Raw genomic sequence first — 24,042 nt, 5'->3', positions numbered from 1 at the left:
CTAATAGTTCTGTGTGATGTGACCAGATAGAATGTTACCTAAGCTGCGGTCAGGATACACTTCTGACATTAGACCTATGTGATGCTTTTCTAATTCTGTTGCTCCCTGATGGGGTATTCTTCTACACCACCTGCATGGATGTTGGAAACGGGGCTCCTGTTTTCGAATGTTAAAGGTAAATGCAGCCAGGCATATGATCCCAGTGGTGTTTTCTTAATTTCACACACATTTGTTTTAATGAAGTGAATGACTATGGCTAATAAAATTTATTCCAGAGATTTATTGAGAAGGCTACATGAAATAGTCTATGTTGTCTCTAGTTACACTCTAGGCCATAAGATGATAGGCTCTTTATCCTTTGATACCTCTGGATAGACACAATTCGCTGTGATGTTTATTACTATTCATCTTAAATTTTTGTTGCTAAAAATTTTATCAGATAGCAGATCCAGAAATATCTGCCCTCTGTACTCTCGGCTGTGTATAAGTGGGCTCTATACCCCTGAATGTTATTTGGGAATTCTCTTTGACAAACTTTACCAAAGATATCTATTTATGTATGAGTATTGGTTTGTAATACAATGCCTTTTCATGGCAACATATTGTCTGTTCCCTCTACTTGTTTTATTATATGAATGCAGTTGGGGTAAGGTTCTTGGATTGCCTGGAATTGAATGAAGCAGAAGTGTCAGGCTGTTCAGGGCTTTGGTGACAGCTGGCTAGCTGCAGTCAGTAATGAACATGGAGCTTACTCTTATACTTTCCCTCGACACAATCTGATCAGACTAAAGCAATGTTAAGGATAAATAATTCACTTGTAACACATGTAACAAAACTTTTTGTTTCTCACCCACTTGTAAAATAAACTTTGAGGCAGTCTCTCATGCTACCAAGGCTGGCTTGGAAGTCACTATGTAACTGAGGATGACCTTGAATTTCCTATTCTCCTGCCTCCGTATCTTATGTGCTGGGGTTATAGGTGTGAATTGCTAAGCACAACTCCTTTGAAAAGGGGATTAGAAATGATCGCTTAAAAGAGGGAATTCTTCAATATTATTCATTTAATTTAATTACAAAATATTATTATTCAATTAAAATTTAATATTGGGAATGGAGAGATGTTGTTAGAGGGAGGCCACTTGTTTTGTTCTTAACTGCTCAGTCCTGAAATAACCACACAGAAACTATATTATTTAAAATACTGCTTGGCCCATTAGCTCTAGCTTCTTATTGACTAATTCTTACGTATTAATTTAACCCATTTTTTTTTATTCTGTGTAGCACCACGTGTCTGTAGCTTACCGGATAAAGTTCTGTCTGTCTGTCTCTGGCAGGGCTACATGGCTTCTCTCTGACTCTGTCTCTTTTCTCCCAGCATTCAGTTTAGTTTTCCCCAACCTAAGTTCTGCCCTATCAACAGACCAAGACAGTTTCTTTATTAACCAATGATATTCACAGCATAGAGAGGGGAATCCCACATCAGAGAGATGACTTAGCAGTTAAGAAAATGTTCTGCTTTTCCAGAGTATATGAGTTTGGCTCCAAGCATCCACACTAGGTGGCTCACAACCATCTGTAACTCCAGCTCCAACCTCTTCTGACCTCCATGGGCACAGTGCTCATGTGTGTGCACATGCACACACACACATACACACACACACACACACACACAAACATGCACAAATAAACATATACATAAAATTAAGAATAAAATCTTTAAAATTTAATCTCTGTGTTTAAAAATAAATTATAAACAGACATTTTGATAAATAAGAATATCATAAAAGTCACATATATAGAAAGTATTGAAATTTATTAGAAAATAAAGTAGTTTGGATCATGCCCCCCAAAAAAAATGGTACTTCTTTTTTGTCTTTCAGAGTAGGAATTGCCCCATCCATTAAACTCTAGAAAAATTTCTATATTCTGTTTCTATTTTTAAATCAGTATTTCATATTTGATATTGAGTAAATAATATAATTAAAATTGTCACTGAATTTATTCATTAAGAAAAGCTTATATTAATTAAGACAATACCCCAAAGACATACCCAAGGCCAACCTAACACAGATAATTCATCAAGACTCTCTTCCATGACATTCTAGGCTATGTCAAGTTCATAATTAAATCTATCCATCATGTGTATATGTTTTGGGGTAACTAATGTGGGAGAGGTCATCCCACAACAGGCAGCACCATTCCCTAGGCAGGGAACCATGAACTGTGTAAGAGTAGAGAAATTTAACTGAACATTTTCAAGTAAGGTGGGAGCCATGCTTTTGTGTATTCATTTCTCTCTGCTCTTGACTGAAAGTGCTGTGACTTCCCTTCTGTGATGGAGAGGGCTGTAACCTGAAATTGTGAGTTAGTACAAAGCCCTTCGTATCTATTTAAAAAATTATGAACTTATATGTAAACTAGAAAAGTTAGAAGAATCAAAAATATCTTATAATGATCAGGGTAGATGTGGGCATCACTTCTTTAATAACCCTGTCTAATATTTCCATAAAATCAACATTTCCACAATGATCGTAATGAAGTTCTGCAAATATATGTGTTTAGCATCACAGCTTATCATAAGAACTAGCAAGAGAACGTGAAATTCTCCCTCCTAAGTCAGTGGCCATTTCTTAAGAAATGTCTCTTTGTTGTTTCAACGAAGAAGTTGGTGTTCAGTTGTTCTGGTGTTTGCCTTCCAAGTGCCAAGATTACAGGTGTGAACCTTTCTGCCTGGTTTAAAGTATTTTCTTTGATTGTTCCCACAATGTAGAAAAGATGCAAATATAAAAGCAACAAGAATCTCTACATAATGCTGGGATTCTAAACTAAGTAGCCCCAGAGTCCCACAAAAGATGTGTTTAGTCCATCTTAATTCTTTAGAAGTCCAAATATCACATTAGGTCAGAGAATCTGTTATAAGTATTCAGCAAGCAGGTCTTGTGAGGTATGTCCTCTCTCCCTGACTGATGCTATGTCACGCTTCTGTGTCCTAATACAAGCCCCTTTAAATTTGCAGCATTAATAAGACCCGGCCATTTCTGTTGTTTGCAAATGGGATATTGATTTCTCTCCTTCTGTGATTCCATTACCGACGTTTGCAGCCACGATATTTTGAAACCATCAGATAGGTTGAATATATTGGGCATCCCCCTTGGGTAGGAAATTTAGTCTTGGAAGAAAGTAAATAATATTTACTTCTCTATAACTTAACACACATGTAAGCCCCAGATATGCTTAATAAATGTGGGATAAACAATGGATAAAGGCACAAAAACGACTATGAAAAGCAGTTGGGCAGAAGACGGGGGCACTAGAGGGATGGCTTGGTGTTATTACATGGTGACTGTTCTTGCAGAGGACCCAGGTTTGGGTTCCAGCACCCACATGGTGTCTCGTAGTCATCTATAACTACAGTGCCAGGCTACCTGATACCCTCTGACCCCTGTGGGCACCAGATACATATACGGCATACATATAAACATACAGGCTAAACACTCATACACATAAACTTTTAAGTAGCCTGAAATGACTGAATGATCATCTTTCTGTACAACCATACACAGTTGGAGACACCAGATGAGTAGATTGAAGAGCCCAGTAGACTACTGAGTTCAGAGAGTCCTGTGTCCTGTCAAGAACTGAATGGGGAGAGGGAAGAAGGGAGGGAGGGAGGGAAAGAGGGAGAGGGAGAGAGAGAGACAACAGAGAGAGCACACAAGTGTATGCGTATGTACGTGGACACCTGAACAATTTAGTGAAGCTTGTCTGATTGGCACTTGGATGGATGGACATAAAGCGTCAAGCCTTTTGTAATAAAAGGTGATTTAAAAAACAAATAGATAATCTGTAAGCTTTCTTTATGAATAGTTTATAAGAAAATTATCTAGGATTCATAATTTTCACTTCCCCCACAAAATAAATAGCTTACACACCTTCCTTAAAGCAGGAAAGAAAAAGTCAACAGAAGCATCATCATATGCTTATGAAGTCAACAGAAGCATCATGGCACGGTCATGATTCTGTGTCAAGATTAAGACACATAGAAGTATCCTTGCAGAATTGTATGTTGCTGAATTTGTCCTAGGATCTAGAAAAAAGTTTGGGAAAAGAGAAGAGGTGACAACATTGAGAAAAACTTTAGATGGAAAGTCTATTTCCCTGAAGAAAAAAAAAATCAATAAATCTCACAAACTTTCATTTCCTGGTTTACAACGCTTTCACAGTAGTCTAGCCTCCACCCCAGACCTAGCCAGACATCACAAAGAGTAAGTGGGCAACAGGCCCAGCTGGCTACACTTCCAGCTTAGCCTTCAGTGCTATCCCAGAAACAGTGGCTATGTTTGTGGTGGACAGAACTGGAACGAAAGGAGAATTGCTGCTCTTCGGTCCCATGCAGCAGCTGCATCCCTGAGCTGGGCTATGCACAGAGCTCAGGGCTTGTGTGTGCTCTTCAGCCCCACCACGGTGAAGGCAGCAGCTGCCAGTTCCTTGTGAACAAGGAGACTGTGGTCGCCATGGGCCCTGGCTGGAGGACAGATTCTTCTAGTCTTTTGTAGAGCCCATTATTTCAAAGCACTTGACTTTATGGAGAAGAATGTGGAGAGCATTCCTCAGACTCCCCGGGGTTCTGCTTTCTGAGTTTAGTTGATGGTGTCTGAACCTCGGAACAGACTGTACTGTATGTATGGAATCAACAACAAAAGTGGAGCAGCAGAGACTAGAAAAATCTGAGAGTCCTCTCCTCCCCGCTATGCAGATCCTAGCCTCTGATGAATACATGCAAACAGTTGGAAGTGAGAGTAAAGTCCAAAAATCTAGAAAGGAGACCAAAAAAGGGGAGTGATAAGTGATGAGGGAGAATGGGGTCGGGCAAAGAGAATATAAACAAGCAAAGGAGTCTGAAAGAGGGAGGCTCCAAGCAGAGATGGGGGAAAAGAAGATGGCAGAGATGAGGGGAAGGAGCCACATAAACACATAGTTTAAAGATGTCAAGTTAAGATGGCTTGGTGGTTAAGAACACTCACTGCTCTTGCAAAAGATCTGAGCTTGGTTCCTAATACCCAGAGTGGCTCCTAACAGCCCATAACTCCAGCTCCAGGAAAGCTGACACCCTCTTCTGGCCTCTGGGGGTAGCTGCATTCGCATACTCACACAATACACACACACACACACACACACACACACTAAACCTTAAAATGTCATAATGATATCTAGCCCATTATATAGTGGCCTTAAAAGAACCTATAAATAAAAACAAACCCAAGCCACCCACAACATCTTGAAGAACTGCAGGCTAGAGAGGAAGTGATAATTCTACTTCCTAAAGAAACAGTGGCCCCTCATCAGAGTACCCACACTTGCTCCTGGTACTTTGGCTAGTGACCTTGTTTTTGTCTGTGCTTAGACACAATAATAAAAAACCTGCCCATCTCATTACAGTGTGACACAGGGGAACAAGGTCAGAGATGATAGCCTGGGAGCACGTTTAGATCCCGCAGGGAGACATCATGGAGGGGCAGTGGGACTCCAGGCAGCTTCCCACGGCAGTGTGAACTGTGTGCACAGCTAACTTCCTGGGTGTCAGAGGTTATTTAAGGGAGAAACTAAGCAGAAAGAAATCCGTGTTTAAAATATTTCATGTGTTGTTCTATTTTCTTTAATTTCTAAATAGGATGTGAGGAAACTATATATGATTATTTAAAAAAAATAAAATGCATCTTTACTTCTTTAATCTCTCCCTTAAGTATTCCTTGACATATCTAAAAATTGAATATATTTTAAAATTATTGGTTTAAGTCATTAAGATATTTTTGTTACTCTAGACTAACCAGGAAATTTCAGAAAATACCTGTGAAATACAGTAACTCATCCGGATTTTTTATTTTTTTAGTGAACACATTTCTCAAACTCATCTTAGAAGATTGTATTTGCTGATAGGGATGCTTGACTGCAGTGGGGTCTGAATAGGCAGAGCCAGCACAGCAGGGGAACTTGGGGGTTTGGCTTGGATTTGGAGGCAGATCCACTGACAGTCAAATCACTTCTGTAAGAGGGGGAGAGCCCACATGTCCCCATTTTCCTCACGGAACCACCTACAGGGATGGGAGAGATGCTCCATCACACCACAGCTCCTCCAGCTATCCAGGCCTTTGTTTGCAAGAACCGTGGGTTACAAAGCTTTGAGTCTCCGAGGAGGAGGTGGTCTCTGGGGGAGTCATGGGTCTGTTCCATGAAGAGACCGAGGGCATGTGAAGGAAGGAGGGCTGGGGTTATCTCAGATATAAAGCAGCTGATGGGAAGGGTGGGAAGATGTCAACTCTGTGCCCACCTACAGGATTCCCTGGAAAGAAAACAGGCATCCAAAGAGGACCACCCACAAGATGTCACCGGGAAAGACACGTTTCTATGCTAGAAACCGCATAGAGCAAAAGCGGTGCTCACACGCCTCAGTCCCGAAACTCTATGCACTTTCCTCCGGTGTTAACCCATTGCTACCTAGGTCTACTAACCTCGAGTGCATGTAAGGGCTTCTGCGGGTCTAAACACTATCAAACAAACACACTGATTTTCCCAGTGTCTTTGGACGTTAGTGCCATTTGTCTTTACGCCCTGTATTGCCCCCAACTGGCTAACAGCGATAGAAACAGTAGCCCTTGAATGATGATGGATACGGCACTGTTCGTGGGTGCTCACGGTAATTTCGGAGCTCAAAGTCCTGAAATTCCTTGTTAGGATGAAATGCTTTGATAGATGGCTCTGATCTCTGCCTGTTTGACTTTCTAAAATCCCACACTTAATCATCATTAGGTGATGATAACTCTCACTATTTATTACTCTACCTACTTGCTTAGTCCTCACCTAATTAGGTGCATGTGAGCACCTAATCTCCTTAAAAGAGATACTACCATTGTTCCCTTTTGCTTATGGACGAGATGACTAAGGGTTAGGGGGAAGAAGTAACTGTGAGGGTTGGGGTGAAGGTCAGTTGGTAGAATGCTTGCTTAGCAATAATCAAAGTCCAAAGGCACAGTACCTTGTGCTTCATGAAACCAAGCATGGCATGATGTGCTCACCAGAACCCAGGATGCAGAGATAGGAGGATCAGAGTTCACGAGCATCATCAGCTACATAGCAAATTCAAGGTCAGCCTGGGAAATAAGACCCTGTCTAAAAAGGAAGGAGGAAAAAGGAAAGGAGGGAGGAAGGGAAGAAGAGCAGGGAGGAGGAAGAGAAGGGAGGAAAAAAGTAGGGGGGAGACAGGAGAGGGAGGGAAGGGGAGGGGAGAAGAGTGGAGGGGAGGAGAATTCATGCCATGCCTCTATTCTGGTCCATTTGGAACTCTATAGCAAATTACCATACTCTAGATGGATGCTGAATATCAGAACTTCACTTCTCACTGAATCAAACCCCAGTCCCCACACACACATTTGTTCCATTGCCAATTACTGATTTTCTGTGCTCCACAAGGATAAGGGGAAAGGCACTGCCTTGCCCTCTTCTATAAGGGCACTAAGTTCCATTCACCAGGGCTTGGCCCTCAGCACTTTCCTATTAATCCTGAAACCATCGCCACCTCTACATCCTGACACATTGGTCACACAATGTGACACATCCTGTCACATTGGTGGTTAGGCCTCAGTGCTGGCATTTGTGGGGCACAAGCATTCAGAACACATTCGCTAGTAACTGGTAGGTGGAGGCTTACCCCAGGCTGTCTCCTTTACCCCAAACATTGCTAGCTACATGCCCTTGCACTTTATTGCCAAGCGATCTTAGCCTGTTGCTTCCGTGTGCAGCTGGAAGCGTGCCCTTGTGTTGATCTTAACTCATTGCTTCTGTATGTAGTGAGATGCAAGCCTTTATGTTGTCCCAACTGTCTGATGTGCTGTGTAGGCCCTGAAGTTCAGGCTAAGCAGGCTCGACTTTCTGATGACAGGCACACAGGCCTTGTTTTCTGTGAATTCCTAATTGGAAACCATGGGCCAGGTGTTTTCACTTCATAACTGTATTCTTCAGCCCTTCAATTATTTTGCATAGAGGGAAGTACTCCCTCCAGTATTATGGCCCATGGCATAGTCTGCAAGAAGAGGGTGATTTGTTGAATTGATTACGATTGTCCTTTTTCCTTTAATTCTTTCAAGAATATGTGTGGCTTCTGTATCTAGTAAGCACATGCTATCGTCTATACCGTGTGCTGGATGCTAGACTATACCTTTAATAGAGCATTTGCTCTACCAGCTAGGGATGCAGACATCCACACAGGTGAAGTGGGTCACATGTAAGTGGTAAACACACAAGGGGCAGTTGAGTGGTTACCAGGTGACAGTGGTTATATCATATGAAGGTGCTAATGTTACAGACGGGGCTTGTCGCCTTTGTTTTCTGAAGTGAAGGACAGACAGCATGACTGTTAGATGTTAGAGGATTATATTTTCTGCTAAGGATAAACTAAAACTATGTTCTGAGAGTAGAAGATGGGGTACTGAGGTGAGAGACCTGAGGAGGGAAGACCTGTTTAAGACACCTGTTGCTGGGAACCAAGAATGTTGAAGTGTTGTGTGTGTGTGTGTGTGTGTGTGTGTGTAATATAAATAAATATATAAGCACACAAGAATATATACATGAACAGTGCTGGAATAAAAGAAATGATGAGGAAAAGAGATGGGGGAGAGAGAGGCAGTCTGACATGCTTATTTGGAAAAATACTAAATTGTGAAATAGAAAGTTATGAATTTCACATCAAAACTTACATCATTCAAATAGTAGGTTTTAAAAAAATGAAGAAAATGAGAGGTTCTGGTTGATAGTCCTGTGGAATTATGAAGAAAGGAGCACGTTTCCCTACGAGTCCTCCTGTGTCAGGTTGAACTCTCACTGATTGGAGGATGCTCGCTTCTGTCTAAGCTGACTTCTCTACCTGCTGTGTTGTGTGTGACCACACTGCCCCATCTGTCTGCCCAGTGGTCTGAAAGGGGGCGGTGAAGGCTGCATCTGGGCAGCGCCTCACCGGTGATGGAGCTTGCGGTGGTGCATTTCCTCTGATCTCAGCTACTGCCAGATCACTGCTGCAGGGAGAGACCTGAGGACTTTGAAAGACTTGCATAAAATGCTTATCTGCGGTTATCACTGATTACTTTGAAATAAACAGAACAAGCCCAAGGGACTGGAAACTTGTGACAAATTGCAGCAATTTAAAGAAAACAGTCTGATTGGAAAATTAAGACGTGGGTCTGATGAACAATAGAGCCATGGGAAGGGCTTGCAGATCAGCTGCCAAATTAATTAGGAATTCGTGTCTGAAACGCCGATGGAAGGTCTTCAGAAACAAAATGTAAACACAGAAAAATTTCAAAGCTACATATCTTCTCTGGAAACGACAGATAAGGGGCTTAAGCATAAGTGTCTGTCAGCCTTCCCTCCCCAAATTGGCAGTCTCAGTTCCCGGGTCTGACTGTTCCGTACATACTCAAGCAGAAACACAATGCGAGCATCAAAGGAAGAGGTGCGAGAGATTTCAAAGTTAATTGTCAGAGATTTGACACCTTGGGACAAGAGCTCTCTTGGCATCTTAGCTTTGAATCTGGCAGTTGCTGCTGCTGTGGGCATTTGCTGTGTGAATGGCACGCAGCTAGACCCCTTCTGAATTTAGAAGCTTAAGTCTAGGGCCCTTCACATCACGGGACTGGAGAATTCTCTCCCAGAGGCTCTGGACTAACCAGTGGCCATGACCTTAACCTTTGGGGTATGAGGGTGGGAGATGAGCCTCTTAATGCTGCTCCTATCCCTTTGGAAGTCTTAGTGTAACTCACTAGGCAGATTTCTCCAGCCACCTTGAAACTTGTAGGTGTTTTCTACCCATCTCAGACACTTAAGGAACATTTCAATACTGGAAGCCAAATATGCCTGTTAGTTAGTGCAGCCACACCGCCCAACCTAACTATATTTTACTAAGTAAGAATTATACACTATGTAGTCAAGCTGTTACTGGTAAATTACAAACATGCTTAATTACTTAATGGCACATAATTTACAGATATGCAGCTGTTCGAGGGCATGTTGTAACAGATGACTAGGGTATTTGAAAAGGTCTTTAAAAGTGGGATGCATTCTCTTCTAATCTTCTCATTTAAAGACGTTTTGAGGGCTGGTGACTCAGACGGCAGAGCAGATAAAGGTACTTTTCCACCAACACTGTCAGTGCAAGTTCAATCCCCAGGACCTGACTCTGACATCTCCATGAGTGCCATGACATAGGCATGTGCACACATGTACACACTCACATACCAGGAGGTCACACCCAGCAGTGAGGGTACCTGTGATGTGTGCAGAAGCTGTGAGCCATAGACATGGTGTTTGGGGAATGCTCCATGGCCAGAGGCATTTGGGAAGCACAGAATACCCAGAAAGTGGATTCAATCACTCAGAATAAACTGGACGAGCTCTGGCTTATTGGTTTCCCAGGGAAATGTACCCCTAACATCCAATCTAGTTTTGTTTCGTTTAGAGTCATTGAACACGTACATGTGTTGTGTGACACACCTGACTGATTTCATGCATCCGTGTTATTTTGAATTTCTTTAAATGCAATTACTTATAGAACTCGTTATTTATCCCAGTATTGTGGTTGTATGGGTGACAGAAGTTCACTCAGTTGCCAATAAGCACTAATAAGCACTAATTGTTCTCAGTGCAGTGATTCATTCTCCTGATATTTGATGGAATATCTGTCCCAGCGCCTGAAAACTACATCTCGGCTACTCATGCCTCTCCTTTTGAATCGTCACAGAGTGACCCCTGTATGGCCACACAGCCTCTGATTTTCTATTGCAGGAGCAGCAGAGAAGAGCTCCAAACATGGTGCCGAGGACAAGACCCTGACCATCATCACAGCCATGAAAGAAAGAATGAAGATAAGGGAAAGAAATAGGCCAGAGGTGTTTGAAGTCATTCAGGAAATGTTCCAGATCTCCAAGGAGGATTTTGTGCAGTACACAAAGGCTGCCAAGCAGAGCGTGCTGGATGGAACTTCTAAATGGTCAGCAAAAATAACCATTACAGGTAGAATGCATTTCTGAAGTGTTTTATTTCATATAGAGGCTGTTTATGTGTTTCAGGAACTACCATTAGTAAAAATAAAATTACAGGTAAACTAATTGTTTTTTTTTTTAAATCTTGTCAATGTTGACAAATCTACCAGTTACTTCAATTTTCTCAAATATGTGAAGATAATTAGAATAATTTCAGTCTGTGTTCTCCTACTTTACTCATCAATACCTTAAAGATTTCAAAAATAAGCTTTTCAATTGCCTCCTACCAAATAATGCCAGTGGGATCGATGATCTCCTCACTGAGGGCCGGTTTTAATGTGCTCCTTTAAGGAGAATCATTTCAATAGCTAACTACACACTCATCCACCTGATCCTAAAGTAAAGACCAATGATGGTTTAAGTTCTTTAGGTTAAACTCTAAAGTTGGTCTTTGCATGATAGTACACACACATTGTTGCTGGAGAGATGGGTTGGTGCTTATGAGCACTTGCTGCTCTTGCAGGGCACCTGAGTTCAATTCCCAGTACTTACTGAACCTCACAACCACCTATAACTCCAGTTACAGAGGCTCTGATACCATTTCTCACCTCTATGAGCACTGAACACATGTGGCATACATACATACATGCTGGGAAAACACCCATATATGTAAAACAAGCCAAATCAGAAACAGCAATCGTAACTTTCATTTTGTTATATAATAAAATAAAGATAACTTTCTTCATTAGATTACACTAATCTATAGTCATACCAAATCCATTAAATTTTAAAATCACATACGTTTGAATTTTGCTGAACAATTTTTTGCATTTGGTGCATGTAACCTTGTTGGAGGAGGCCTTGGTTCCTGGCTGTTCAGTCCCGAAATAATTACACAGAAACCATATTATTTAAATCACTGCTTGGCCCATTGCTCTAGCTTCTTATTGGATAACTCTTACTCCATAATTTAACCCGTTTCTATTCATCTGTGTGTTGCCACGTGGCTGTGGCTTAGCAAGTAAAGTTCCTGTGTCTATCTCCAGCGAGGCTACATGGTTTCCTGACTCTGCCTCCTTTCTCCCAGCATTCAGTTTAGTTTTTCCCGCCTACCTAAGTTCTGCCCTATCAACAGGCCAAGGCAGTTTCCTTATTCTCCAATGGTATTAATACCATACAGAGGGGAATCCCATATCATAACCTGAGTCAACACATGCATATTAATACTTCTTATCATTGGATATTTTCTTGATTTTTTTAAAATTTACAGCTATTAGTCTATGTTTCTAGTCATGTACAGCAGGGAGTTTTGAAATATGAATAGAGTTCAGAGTGGTTAAATCTAGCTAGCTAATTCACAAAGTATGTGGCATCACTTCACTTTGTCCTGAAAGCTTGTGCCACCCATTCTGTGTTTCAAGGGTGAGGTGCATGGCATTTGCTCTGGTTGCTTTGATATGTGACATGTCTCTTGAAATATGCTCCTCCTAGGAAATCATAAATAAATGTGTGTATATATATATACACACATACACACACTGTGTTATCTTGTTATCTTTCTTTCAGACCTCAACAGCTTTTGCACACGGTGCTGTGGTGGTAGTCTTGCTTTAGGAATGACATCATTTTGTATCAGGTCCTTTCACTTAACACAGTGTTGTCAAAGATCATGTATGTTGTGGGAAGCTACAGTGTTTAGTTATGAATTTCTGATTAACATCTTAACCAAAGATTTGAGTCAACATTTATCAAAATGAGATTTATACTTAGCTAACAGTACATGAAAAAAAGTTCAATATCACTGATTATCAGGAAGTTCAGACCTCCACAGCGAGCTACTTCCTCATGCATTAGAATGGGGGATGGATATAAATTAATACCACTATTGTGCAGAACAACAAGAGTCCTATAAAAACTCAAAATGGAATTACCGTGTTCTCCAATAGATCCACTATGGAGTATATACCCCCAAAGAAATGAAACCACAATCTTAAGAAAATAGCCTTATTCTGTCCTACCTGCAGCACAGTTCCCAGCGTCTAATATCTGTCAACAGATGGACAAGGGGAAAGTGGTAGGCACACACAGTGGTCAGTGCTCAACAGGAGAAAGGACAAAGACAGTTAAGTCAATGTGCATATTCTGTTATAGATGTTGCTGGTGGCTTGTGGGTTGCAAGCATGAGAGTGATCAAGATGAATCTGTAAGCCCGGGACAAACTGACAGAAAATATTTTCTCTAACTGTTTTGTTTCTGGAAGCATTGTCAGTTATTTCTGATTCATTTCAGTGGTTTCTGCACAAGGCTTGCAGGCAAAAGACAAAACTGGATCCAGTGACCCTTATGTGACCGTTCAAGTTGGTAAAAATAAAAGAAGAACAAAAACCATCTTTGGAAACTTGAATCCAGTGTGGGATGAGCGGTTTTACTTGTAAGTACGCGCTCTCAAGCTATCACAGGGACAAAGGGTGTTTGAGAATGACCTCAAGACAGGCTGATGAAGGCTAAAGAAGCCTGTGTTTTAGTCCCATGCAGAAATGTTAAAAAGAGGAACTAGAATTTTAACTTAGTGCTTTGCTCACAGCCAAACATTAGGCGGAGCTCAGGGAAACCTGCAGTGGGGAAGCATGTTTTGTTTGCTTTTGTGAAGTGCGTGAAGGTGTGCACACAAAGGCCCACAGAGGAGTGGCACTGGAGGGAGGGTGGACATGGTCTACTGTGTAGTCTGTGGCTTGGGATGGGACTCCTCAGAGCGAGGAAGCCATGAGCTGGACAAGCACTGCACTACCTCTGAAGATTTGCGACCAAGGACAGGAGAGATCTTTGGGCACCTCTGGCCCACCCATGCTGGTGGAAATGAGAGTAGACCACTCACAGGAAATGGCTGGCGACAACTTCATGACTTTTCACTCTCTAAGAGGACATTTATTTATCAACTCTAACATCTTACACCTAACAGCAAGAAATCGTTTTTCTGTCCAAGATTCTTTTCTTTCTATAATTCTTTTAGGGGGTGGGAAATTTTTAGTTATTATCTGGTACAAAGGCACTGAGGAGCCTAAGTCTGTAGCATCTCCTTTACCTGCTAAGTAAGCCATCCTGGATCTGTTTAAGTGTTTAACAAGTGAGGTGTGGGGTTTTGTTGTTATTTCCTTGAATATGGGCCAATGAGAAAGTGTTCAGAAATTGGTTTAGAGAATCCTTTGGGATTGTGTAACTATGGAATGAGTGATGAGGTTTGAATGGTGTCTCTTTTCAGAGGGATGGGTAGGCTAATCGCTAACTCTTTTTAAGTAGAAGACAAGAAATCAATGAGTTGTTACAAATTGAGATTCTACTGGAGTCAAGTAAATGAATAAAACCGATTAGGGACAAATGGGGGAGAGAGATGGAAACCAGCCATTAAAGAGAGCAAGGAACTCAGGGCTGAGGCAGCTGAACTGGAGCAGCATCCCGTGGACTGGGTGCAGCTAGAGCCTCCAGACCCTTAGTGGGAGATGCTCATACAAAACTTCTTTTAAAATACCTTGACTGAGGCATCATTGAGAGGCTAAAGCTGCACATAGGTGAATACTTAAGGTTTGTTCTGTGCCTGCCTCTGTGATATCATCACCTCAGACAAGGTGGTGAGCTTGTCTCTCACTCCTAAAAGGTTTGTCATGCCCCACAGATGGCTTTCCTCCTGATTTTTCTTGTTCTGAGCAGAAGCCAGTCTGGGTACTGATATAGCGTACTTGGTGTTGCTCGTTTTCTACATTTTCCATTGATAGAATCATGAGGTATGCACCCTTCTCTCATAGAGTTCCAATCGTTTCATATACGTGTTTTGAGTTTTAGAAAGCATCTCTAGCTCTTAACTTATTATTGCTGTGTAATATTTCAGTACCAGTGCCAATTTATCTCATAAAGGTACAGGAATACTGAATGCAACCCAAACTTCTAGTACTTGTTAAGGATAAGTCTTAAATCTTATAAATCTTAGCATTCTGCCCTATATACAGTAGCATCTTACGCAGATTGTTTTGGTTTAAATTTCTAACAACTAGGAATCGTAAGCATTGCTGAGCTGATATGTTGTGTCTCTTCTTCGATTAAGTGCTTATTCAAACATTCTGGCATTTTCAAAGTTTAGTCTTTCTTAGTTGCACATGCTTTATAGGTTTACATCTAGACCTTGATGCATATTTAAGTAAAATGTAGTATAGTATAAGTTATACCTATGAATATTTGAGTATTTGTCGTTTTGAAAGCATTGTTTGTTCTCAGCTAAATTGCTTCTTTACCTTTTGATAAAATTCAGCTCTGCCTGTGTGGGTGGCTGTATGTCAGGACTTTTTGTTCCGTTCTCTTTGTCTTTTTGTACTCAGGACTCAGGAGTGTTGATGGACCAAACCCTTATTAAAAAATCTTAAATTAAGAAGGCATTATCTGTGTGGTGTTCATCCATTTTTCAAAGTTGTGTTGACTACATTAAGACTGAGTCATTATTTTCATATGAATTTTAAAATCAGTTTATCATTTTCTTTACAAATTAAAACAATGAAAGTGTCAACTCCAGACAGAATTTCCATTGTGTAATAGCTTTGTATGAGATTCTAGTATTAAGTCCAATGGAAATGACACAGTAAATATCTCAGCCTCATTTCTACCTTACCATGAAACATTCTTGCCTTTGCTAATTCAAGCCCTAGCAGTGGCTTTATTAAGGCTGCTATGTCTTCATTTAGGAAAAAACATTCTCCACTATATTCTCGATGTGCAGAGAGTTTTGATAGGAAGGCAGACATTGGATTACATCCTGTTCTTTTTTCTGTGTTTTGTCTTTTTCCTTTATTGACATGTCCATATGGGTTAGATTATCATGTTGTAAAATTATTTTCAAGATATAGTCCATTGAGTCTGTGTTCCCATTGTTCACTGCAGGAAGTCTCCCATGGCCCTCATTTTTATGGGGCACATGTGCCTTCTCCCTTTCTGCTGTTTTTGATGTTATTCTCTCGGTTCATTTTATGATGTCATTGTGATGTGGTCTAGTGCCCCTTTCCTAGTGTTTCTGCTGCTTTAGGACTTGTTGAGCTGGTTGAGATTACAAATCTGAATTTTCTGTCATGTATGGAAAAACTCCTGTTCATTATTTTTGTAAATATTATTACTACTTCTCACCCCAGTTATGGAAATTCCATTAACACATGCCTGAATTCTCTTGAATTTGTCTGTCTCTTGATGCTCTGACTCAATTTAATTTAATTTTCTTTACTGTACAGAATGTTTTGTTTTTGCTTTATAAGAGTTGTTTTGTGTTATATGTGTGTTTTAGTGACTGCATATATGTATGTGCAACATCTGTGTGCCTGGTGCCTGCAGAGACCAGAAGAGGGCTTCTGAAACTGAAGTGATTTTGGTTGTGAGCCACCATATGTGTGCTGGAAACTGAACCCAGGTCTTCTATAGGAGCAACCAGTGCTTTTAAACACTGAGTCATCTCTTCATTCACACTGTGCAGAATATTTTTAATGTGATATAACTTCATATGTCAATTCTTGCCTTATATCCCGAGCTTTTGGAGTCCTACTCTATAAGTCTCTACCTAGTCTAAAGCCCACCGTCTTTTCCTTTAGTACAGCAGTTCCCAACATATGGGTCACAACCCCTTTGGAAAACCTCTGTCTCCAAAAATATTTACATTATGATTCATTATAGTAGCAAAATTACAGTTATGAAGTAGCAATGAAAAACAACGTTATGGTTGGGGGTCACCAGAACCTGAGGAACTTATTAAAGGGATGCATTAGAAAGGTTGAGAAGCCAGCACTGTTCTAGTAGCTTCAAATTTCAATTCCAAAAGGAGTTCATGTGTATATGAGGTGGGTGATATTGATCGAGTTTTAATATTCTACATGTAATTATCCAGTCTTACCATCATCACTTTTTGAAAAGGCTATTTTTATCTAATGTGTGCTTTGGTCCCTTTTTTGGGGACCATTTAGATTAAGGTATCTGTCTTTATTTCTGGGTCCTCTATTCTATTTGATCCTGTCCTATCCGACTCTGGTCTAATGGTTGCACTTCTGCTCTTATCCAGTGTCAGGTTTTGTTACTGTGCTGTCATGGAACTGTGCCCACTGGGCATGACCTTGCTGTTCCTATCTTGAAATTTGAACTAAGTGCAGGAGACTTTCATACGACCCTGCCTATGAGCCTCTGCTTCTAGAAAAATGGGTGGGCGGGCTATCAGACCCTCGCTTGAGATTCCAACTCCTAACTCCTCCCTGCTTCCCCATTATCCCAACTGCAGGTAACCCTGCTCCCACTGCAAAGAGTCTGCGGTCTGACACAGGAGTAAACAGGAGAGGAAATGCTGACTGTGACTGGAAGCTCCAGTATACCAGCTTTTGTGAGTGGCCAGTTAGGGTGGAGAGGAGTTTTTGTAAGATGCAGCTGGCTTAGAGTCATCTGTGCTCCCTTAAGTAAGCCTGCTACATGCATTGTTTCACAGAGTTGTGAAGAGCATCATTGCTCTTTTAATGGGATTACAAGGAATTGGTTATTTGATTGTGTGGCCAGTTATACAACTATTAATTCACTGCATCTTCCAGATTTTTCTTCCACTTCTACATAACTTTCCACTTCCATCTTGAAGGCCTTTTTAGCTCCTTGATTAGGTTTCTTCCTCGGTTATTGTTTGTTTTTCTTCAGGGTCAAATCAGTGGCCTCCTTATCTTTCTTCCTCAAGGGGCTTGCTATGGTGTGTGAGGAAAGTAACTGGTTTTTTTTTATTTGTTGATTCTGAATTCTACTACTTTGTTGGATTTTTTTCATTGGTTCTAAGAGTCTGTTAACTTTTGAACCTATGCAATACCTACAGTAAATGTTTGATGCCCTTGGCAACCAATCTGAGAGTTTCTGTTCACAGCTTAGCTTCCTCTTCGGGGTTTTCTCAATCTGTAGCAGGTTTTTCTATTTGCACACCTTTAAGTCTATATTTTGTCTTGGACAACATCTTAAAGATCACTTTGTCTGCAAATGGGTATTATGACATTCTATAAATACTCTTACTCTTTGTCCTGAAAATTGGTTACATAGAAAAGTTTCATTTCTTTGGATCTTGCTTTAAAATCTGCTACATAGAACTGAAATTGGGCTTTAGGATAATCACGCTGTTCTCTAAGAAGGCCAGAGCCTTAAGTGCACTCTACTTGCTGACTCTTGAATTTTTAGTTTTTTTTTTTTTTTTTTTTGTCAGCTTAGTGGAAAATTGCTTCTTACCTGGCCGTGGGTGGGTACTGGGCTCTGTTGCATCTGTCCTACCCACTGTTCTTAAGCAACCCTTGAGGTGTCATCTCAGACACACCCTCATCATCATTCAAATGATGTCTCAAGTAACCCTCCGCAGACAACCGGAATCCTCCTTCTGTTCGGCGCTCTTCTCAATACTATAGCCTGTGACCTCCAGCTGCCTTGTTCTTCCCAGAGGTTGAGCTTTGTCTTTTAATCTCAGAGAACCAAAATGACCCCACATTTCTTGAACAGTGACTGGGACAGTCTCCTAAGACAAAAAGCTGAAGGAATCATGAGGCTCACTTGGGTTTTGTTCTTGCAGGGATCAGTTCATTGAATGAACTCCGCATGTCTATGTGTCTTGTAGGCTTTTTGGGTTTTCATGTAGAATGATATGCTTGTTAGTCCGGGTTGACTGGGATGAAAGTCTGAAAACCTGAATTAAAAAGACCAGTAAAGGGGAAATAGAACAGTGTAAGAGCCAATGCAGTGCAAGCCAGGCGAAAAACACTTCTAAGGGATTTGATATGGAGGTCACCAGTAGCAATCTGAGAAAAAAGCAATCCACCCAGACATGTATTGTCATATTTAATTTTATAAAGTTTATCCATGAAAAATCAGCCGAGAAATGATAAGTGTGTGTGTAGAAAAAGTGCCCCCATCAATGTCAGGACCATACAGAAGGTCTAAATATGCTAGTGGCGAGTGTTCACATCAAGAATAATGTAAAGCCTAAAACAACCTAGAAAGCATGGGAGAATCACCCAGAACTGTATATCCAGATTCTGGGAATTACAGAGACACAGTGGTAATATTCTCATGTGAGACGTGTTCCTCCCTGAATAGCAAGGGCAGGTGAGCGTCAGAGCATGTCGAACTGTAACTCTGCTGGAACAGAACGAGAGCAGAGGCTGCACAAAAGGCCTACAAGGTTGCTAGGCCCATCGCTTTCATTCTGTTGATGAGAAAATTGAAGATGGGTTGTGGAAGAGCTAGTTCTAAAAAGCAGCCCCCCTGCTGCAAGGCCAAATACAAGACATAAGTGATGATGGCCAGATGTGCAGCCAGACTCTCTGCTCTCAAAAGCTGTTAACCTGGAGGAGGCAAGCCAACACAAATCTTGTGAAAATGAAACGAAATCTTTGATCAATTTTTGGATTTAGTTATAGAGTTTAATTGTTCCTCTGTTAAAGGCCCTTTGATGCCCTCTGGAGATTTTTATAAGACATTTCCATTTTAAGTTTACCTCTCTTACACAGCTTAAATGGAGAAATTTTAATTTTTAAGAGAGAGAGGAAGTGTGTGTGCAAGCTCATGAAGCTAGAAACAGAAAATGGAGAGAAGATCTCACAAGAGAGGAGTAGAGAAGGAGACAAAGAGAGAAAAGTTCAGTGGAGCAGGCGTAATAGGAAGGCAGAGAGGGAGAAACGGATAGGGCTAGGCAGAGGAACAAAGGGCTACATATATAGCAAAGTCTGTATGAAAATGCCATGAAGAAATGCCATCTTTTGTATGCTAACTTAAAACTAACTTTAAAGAAGATATGAATGGCACATGGCTTCCAAGTGGGCCATTTCGGAGAGTGCTGCATAAAAGAGAGACGCCCTTGCCAAAGCCTAGAGAAGGAAGGACCATTCAGTTCACACATCTCTCTCTTCCAAATGATCAGTTATCACGTAAGATCAGCTGTGATAATGCAAATCCTAGTCCTTGGGAGATGAAAACTATCTTACACATTTAAGGTGCTCTTCGTCGGGCTCTTTGATGAACATTTGGGTGATCTCTTTATGATTAATTGTGGCATCTGATTCTAGCTCCCCATGATATAATTATGTTTTGTGCTTATAAATGGAGAAGAGGCCGCTCTCTCCATTGGTGTACAGAGAGTAAGCAATGCTGAGGTGTGTCCATTTGGTGATAAATGCAAGAGCTAAGAACCTCGCGTCTCACGTATCTGTCTGTTAGTGGGATGTTCCCAGAGAATTCTCTAGTCTGTCTTTCAGGCCTCATTTTCTCTTGTTTGTTTGGTTGGTTTGTGTTTGTGTTTCTTTTTCCAGATTTCTGAAACAGAGACAAAATTCTGTGTTGGCTCCTTCCTTGAGGGGAGGTAGTCGTAAGATTGTAGTAGGGATGCTTTGTGTCGTGTCATTTCATAATAAAGACTGTGTCAACAGGAAGCTTAGTCAACACAGAGCCTGTGGTAGGAAGGCAAACAGCATCCCATTTCTGTGCTGCTGAGCAGGACTAGTGTGCGGCTTAGACATTCTGCTCACCCACCTTACTGGGAAGCCAGCTCTGCCCTCTTCACAGGAATCAGCCAAACCTCACCTACTTCCCCTGAGTGTCCCTTATGTGCAAAATAATGTGCTAGGTGCCATTAGAAGTGTTGGTTTAAGGAGAAATTTCACCTTGTATAAAATATCATCTGTTCTACAAGATTATAAATATGACTTCCAGAGCTATTCTGGATTAAACATCTTGATGATTCTTGATGTCTAAAGAGCCCCTAAACTCTTTAAATCATGAGCTATTGTTCTGTTTACTTATCTTCTTGATGCTGGGGCCAAATGCCTGGCAAGAAGTTGCTGTAGGAAGTCTTACAGCCAGTGGTTACCTGCCCATTGGGGCGTGGCCTCTTATACTATATATGCCTATTTAGAGCATGTATCTGGCCTCTTTCTTTTCCGGGTGTGGGATTCGGTTTCTGATCGCCATTTCAGCACAGGATTCTGATTTGTGAGTCTACCCCTAAATAAATAACTGTCTGTTTCTCAGTTCTGCACTAGTATGGGATTTCTTTTAAGCGTCCTTCCACAAAAAGTAACTTAAGAGATGTCTGATTTATTCTAGTTTACAGTTTGGGAGCAGAATTCATGCTTGCACGAAGGGACAGTGGTGGGGGTGTTGTGGTCACAGTTAAGAGTCAAGCACAAACAGGAAGCAGGGTGGGTTATGAAGCTTGAAGTCTCACTTCCAAGAATCTACTCCACGAGGCAACACTTCCGAAAGGCTCCACAGCCTTTGCCCACGGAGTCACCAGCTCACGACCAAGTGTTCAAACACCAAAAAGCCACATTCAAACCACTTTATTTGCATACAAACATCATTCTCCACTTTAACCAGTGCTACTGCAGGAGGTCCTGTAAGTCAGGAGCACCCTGAAAGCAGAACCGTGTTGTTCAGAGAGGTGATTTCCTTGACCCTTTTGAAGTGTCTGTCAACTACATCCATTCCCAGACACCCAACTGTAGTAGCAGACAGAGCCACGGGCATCCGAGTGTCACCAAGTCACGTGCTGCTCAGCCGGGGGTGAGTGTGAATTAAACATAAACTATGTTCTATACAAGATGATTTATTTAACACTACAATTAAATAAAAATATCTGCATACCACAGCAGGTTAATATTTTAAAATGACAGGCGGAAAGCAATCAAGATTTGATTTATTGCCTGGATTGCTTGCACAGTCCCTCTCAAGTCTGGAGGGAAAGGCAGCATTTCCTTAGCTGCCTAAGCTAACTCGTCCTGCAGGGATCTGCATTTGAATGTCATTTGTCACAGAAGAAGCATCCATGATTGTTGGGAGCAGGAGGGAGTCTAGTCACCCTTTTTTAATTAATTAATTAATTTGTTTGTTTATAAAAATTTCCACTTCCTCCCCTCCTCCCCATACCCTCCCATTCCCCCCCCCCCCCGCTCCCTCTCCTCCCCCCCCAGTCCCTCTCCTCCTCCCTCTCCAGTCCAAAGAGCAGTCAGGGTTTCCTGCCCTGTGGGAAGTTCAAGTTCCTCCCCCCTCCCTCCAGGTCTAGGAAGGTGAGCATCCAAACAGACTAGGATCCCAAACAGCCAGTCCATGCAGATGAAAAGAGACCCAGTGCCATTGTAAATGGCTTCTCAGTCAGCCCCCATGTCAGCCACATTCACAGAATCCGGTTTGATCACATGCTCATTATGAGCTTAAATTTTTTGTTGTCTGTTTCTACTAATCACAGACCACATTATGAATGTGCCAGAAGGGGAGACATAGCAGACAGCATTGTCTTTCACTTGCGAATGAGGTTGAACCTTTGTTACTGTCAATACCCAGTAGAGACAGCAGACAGTGGTTTATTTTGGTTGCACTAGAATCTATGAGTTTTGCAAGGACAGGAAGGAGTGTGGAAACTGGACTGAGTCTCATGAAACACAAACTTGGGAACCCAAAGAGAATTAGTGCACAGCGTACCATGAAAAACAAACGCAATGCTAAAGACATCCCTGTTGTGTTCTGTAGGTAGAGGTGGACTGGGTCCTGAGCTTCCCTTGGTTTCAAACTGAAAGTGAAGTTGGGTGTGGTGGCCCTTTAATCCCCAAAATTGAAGTGAAGAGAGAGGAGGATTAGCAGTTCAAAGCCAGTTTCATCTCCATAATGAGTTTGAGGCCAACCTGGTCTACATGAAATTCAGTAGAATTCTAAAAAATGATTCAAGTGCTTAGTAAATAATAGAATTAAAAACAGGAATTTATAGGGTGGAGGGAATTTCACTATAGAAAACCTTCTTGTGGGAAAGAAAAGACCATTCCTTCGGACAGAATGACTTAGTAAGATAGAATTTGGAGACAACTTGCATTTTGTGTTTTGTTTGCAGATGAAAGAGTCAGGAGCTGTAAGGTTCTGCTACTCACTCATTTGTGGATTAAAACAAGTTTCCCTGAGGGCATCTTCTGATGAGAATCCACAAGAGACAGGACAGTGGAAAACACTAGTGAAAAACACTAGTAAAAAAACACTAGTAAAAAACACTAGTGAAAGGGTTTGAGAAAGTAAGGTCATCCTTTCCCAAATTTGATCAAAATTAAAAATGTAAACCTAAGCATAAGAAACAGATTTATATCACATATAATTATTAAAAAGGTGTTATGACACTTGTACAATGTTCTTGACAACAGAGCTAGAAATGTATTATTATAAGAGTGCTAAACTGTGCAAGAAAAGCTATATTTTAGATTGTGATATTTTTAAATATATATTTATAATAACTGAGAAAACAAAATGTTATAGCTAAGGAGATGGCAAAGTAGAGAAAGACCAATGAAGAGATAGTCAGTAAAATTTGCAAAGCTCAGAAAACCAAAAAGAGGCAAGAACAAAGCCCACAGTGACAAAGCCCCCATGCTTTGCTCTTGGCTGTTGATGGTCTCCGGAAATCAGCTTCAGACCTAAGCTCTTTTGAATACCAGAGAAATCCTCATGTTGTGGGTTTTATTTATCATATTTACAGAAGATAAAAAGGTGCTCATTTTCCTGAAGGCGCACACAAAAAGAGAGAACCCCAGCCTTCAGTTTCTCATTCTCAGCACGTATTCCTAGAGGGAATATAATGTTACTGCCACGTGTTCACAGCTTGCAGATGGAATCTGAAAACTCTGCAGCATAAATGAGTGCCATGTTGGGTACATACACGTGTGTATATCATTTTCCCATTTTCGTGGCAATTTAACTTTTTTTATAGATCCTCATGATTGCTGTTTTTATATGTGTTAGTGTTTTTTTCTCGGTGAACTTTTGAGGTCATTTTGAACCAAGACCTTCATACATAATATTGGATACAAAATAAATCTAGACCTTCACGGTCATCTTCAAAGGAAGCTTTCTGTTGTTGGTCTCCTCCAGCGACGGCATCTTCCTCGTTGATTTCCTTATTACTTTGCCTCAGCTTGCAGTTGTTTTAACGGTATCTGTCTTAAAAGTTCCCAAC

General features: G+C 41.1%; 1 protein-coding gene across 4 annotated transcripts in view; it reads left to right on the top strand.

The window, feature by feature from the left end:
* The window catches only part of Unc13c (unc-13 homolog C), a 445,873-nt gene that overhangs the window by 184,072 nt on the left and 237,759 nt on the right, over positions 1-24,042 (top strand). For all 4 annotated transcript variants that reach the window (XM_087905372.1, XM_087905373.1, XM_087905375.1 and 1 more), the window contains 2 exons: positions 10,831-11,058; positions 13,317-13,458. In XM_087905372.1, coding sequence (XP_087761498.1) covers positions 10,831-11,058; positions 13,317-13,458 — 370 coding nt within the window. The remainder of the gene's footprint in view (positions 1-10,830; positions 11,059-13,316; positions 13,459-24,042) is intronic.

Source organism: Myodes glareolus, chromosome 4 (assembly GCF_982192425.1).
Source record: "Myodes glareolus chromosome 4, mMyoGla1.1, whole genome shotgun sequence".
In the NCBI taxonomy this organism is placed as follows: Eukaryota; Metazoa; Chordata; class Mammalia; order Rodentia; family Cricetidae; genus Myodes; species Myodes glareolus.
The sequence above is the reverse complement of the archived record's forward strand: the minus strand, read 5'-3'. Positions and strand labels throughout refer to the sequence as shown.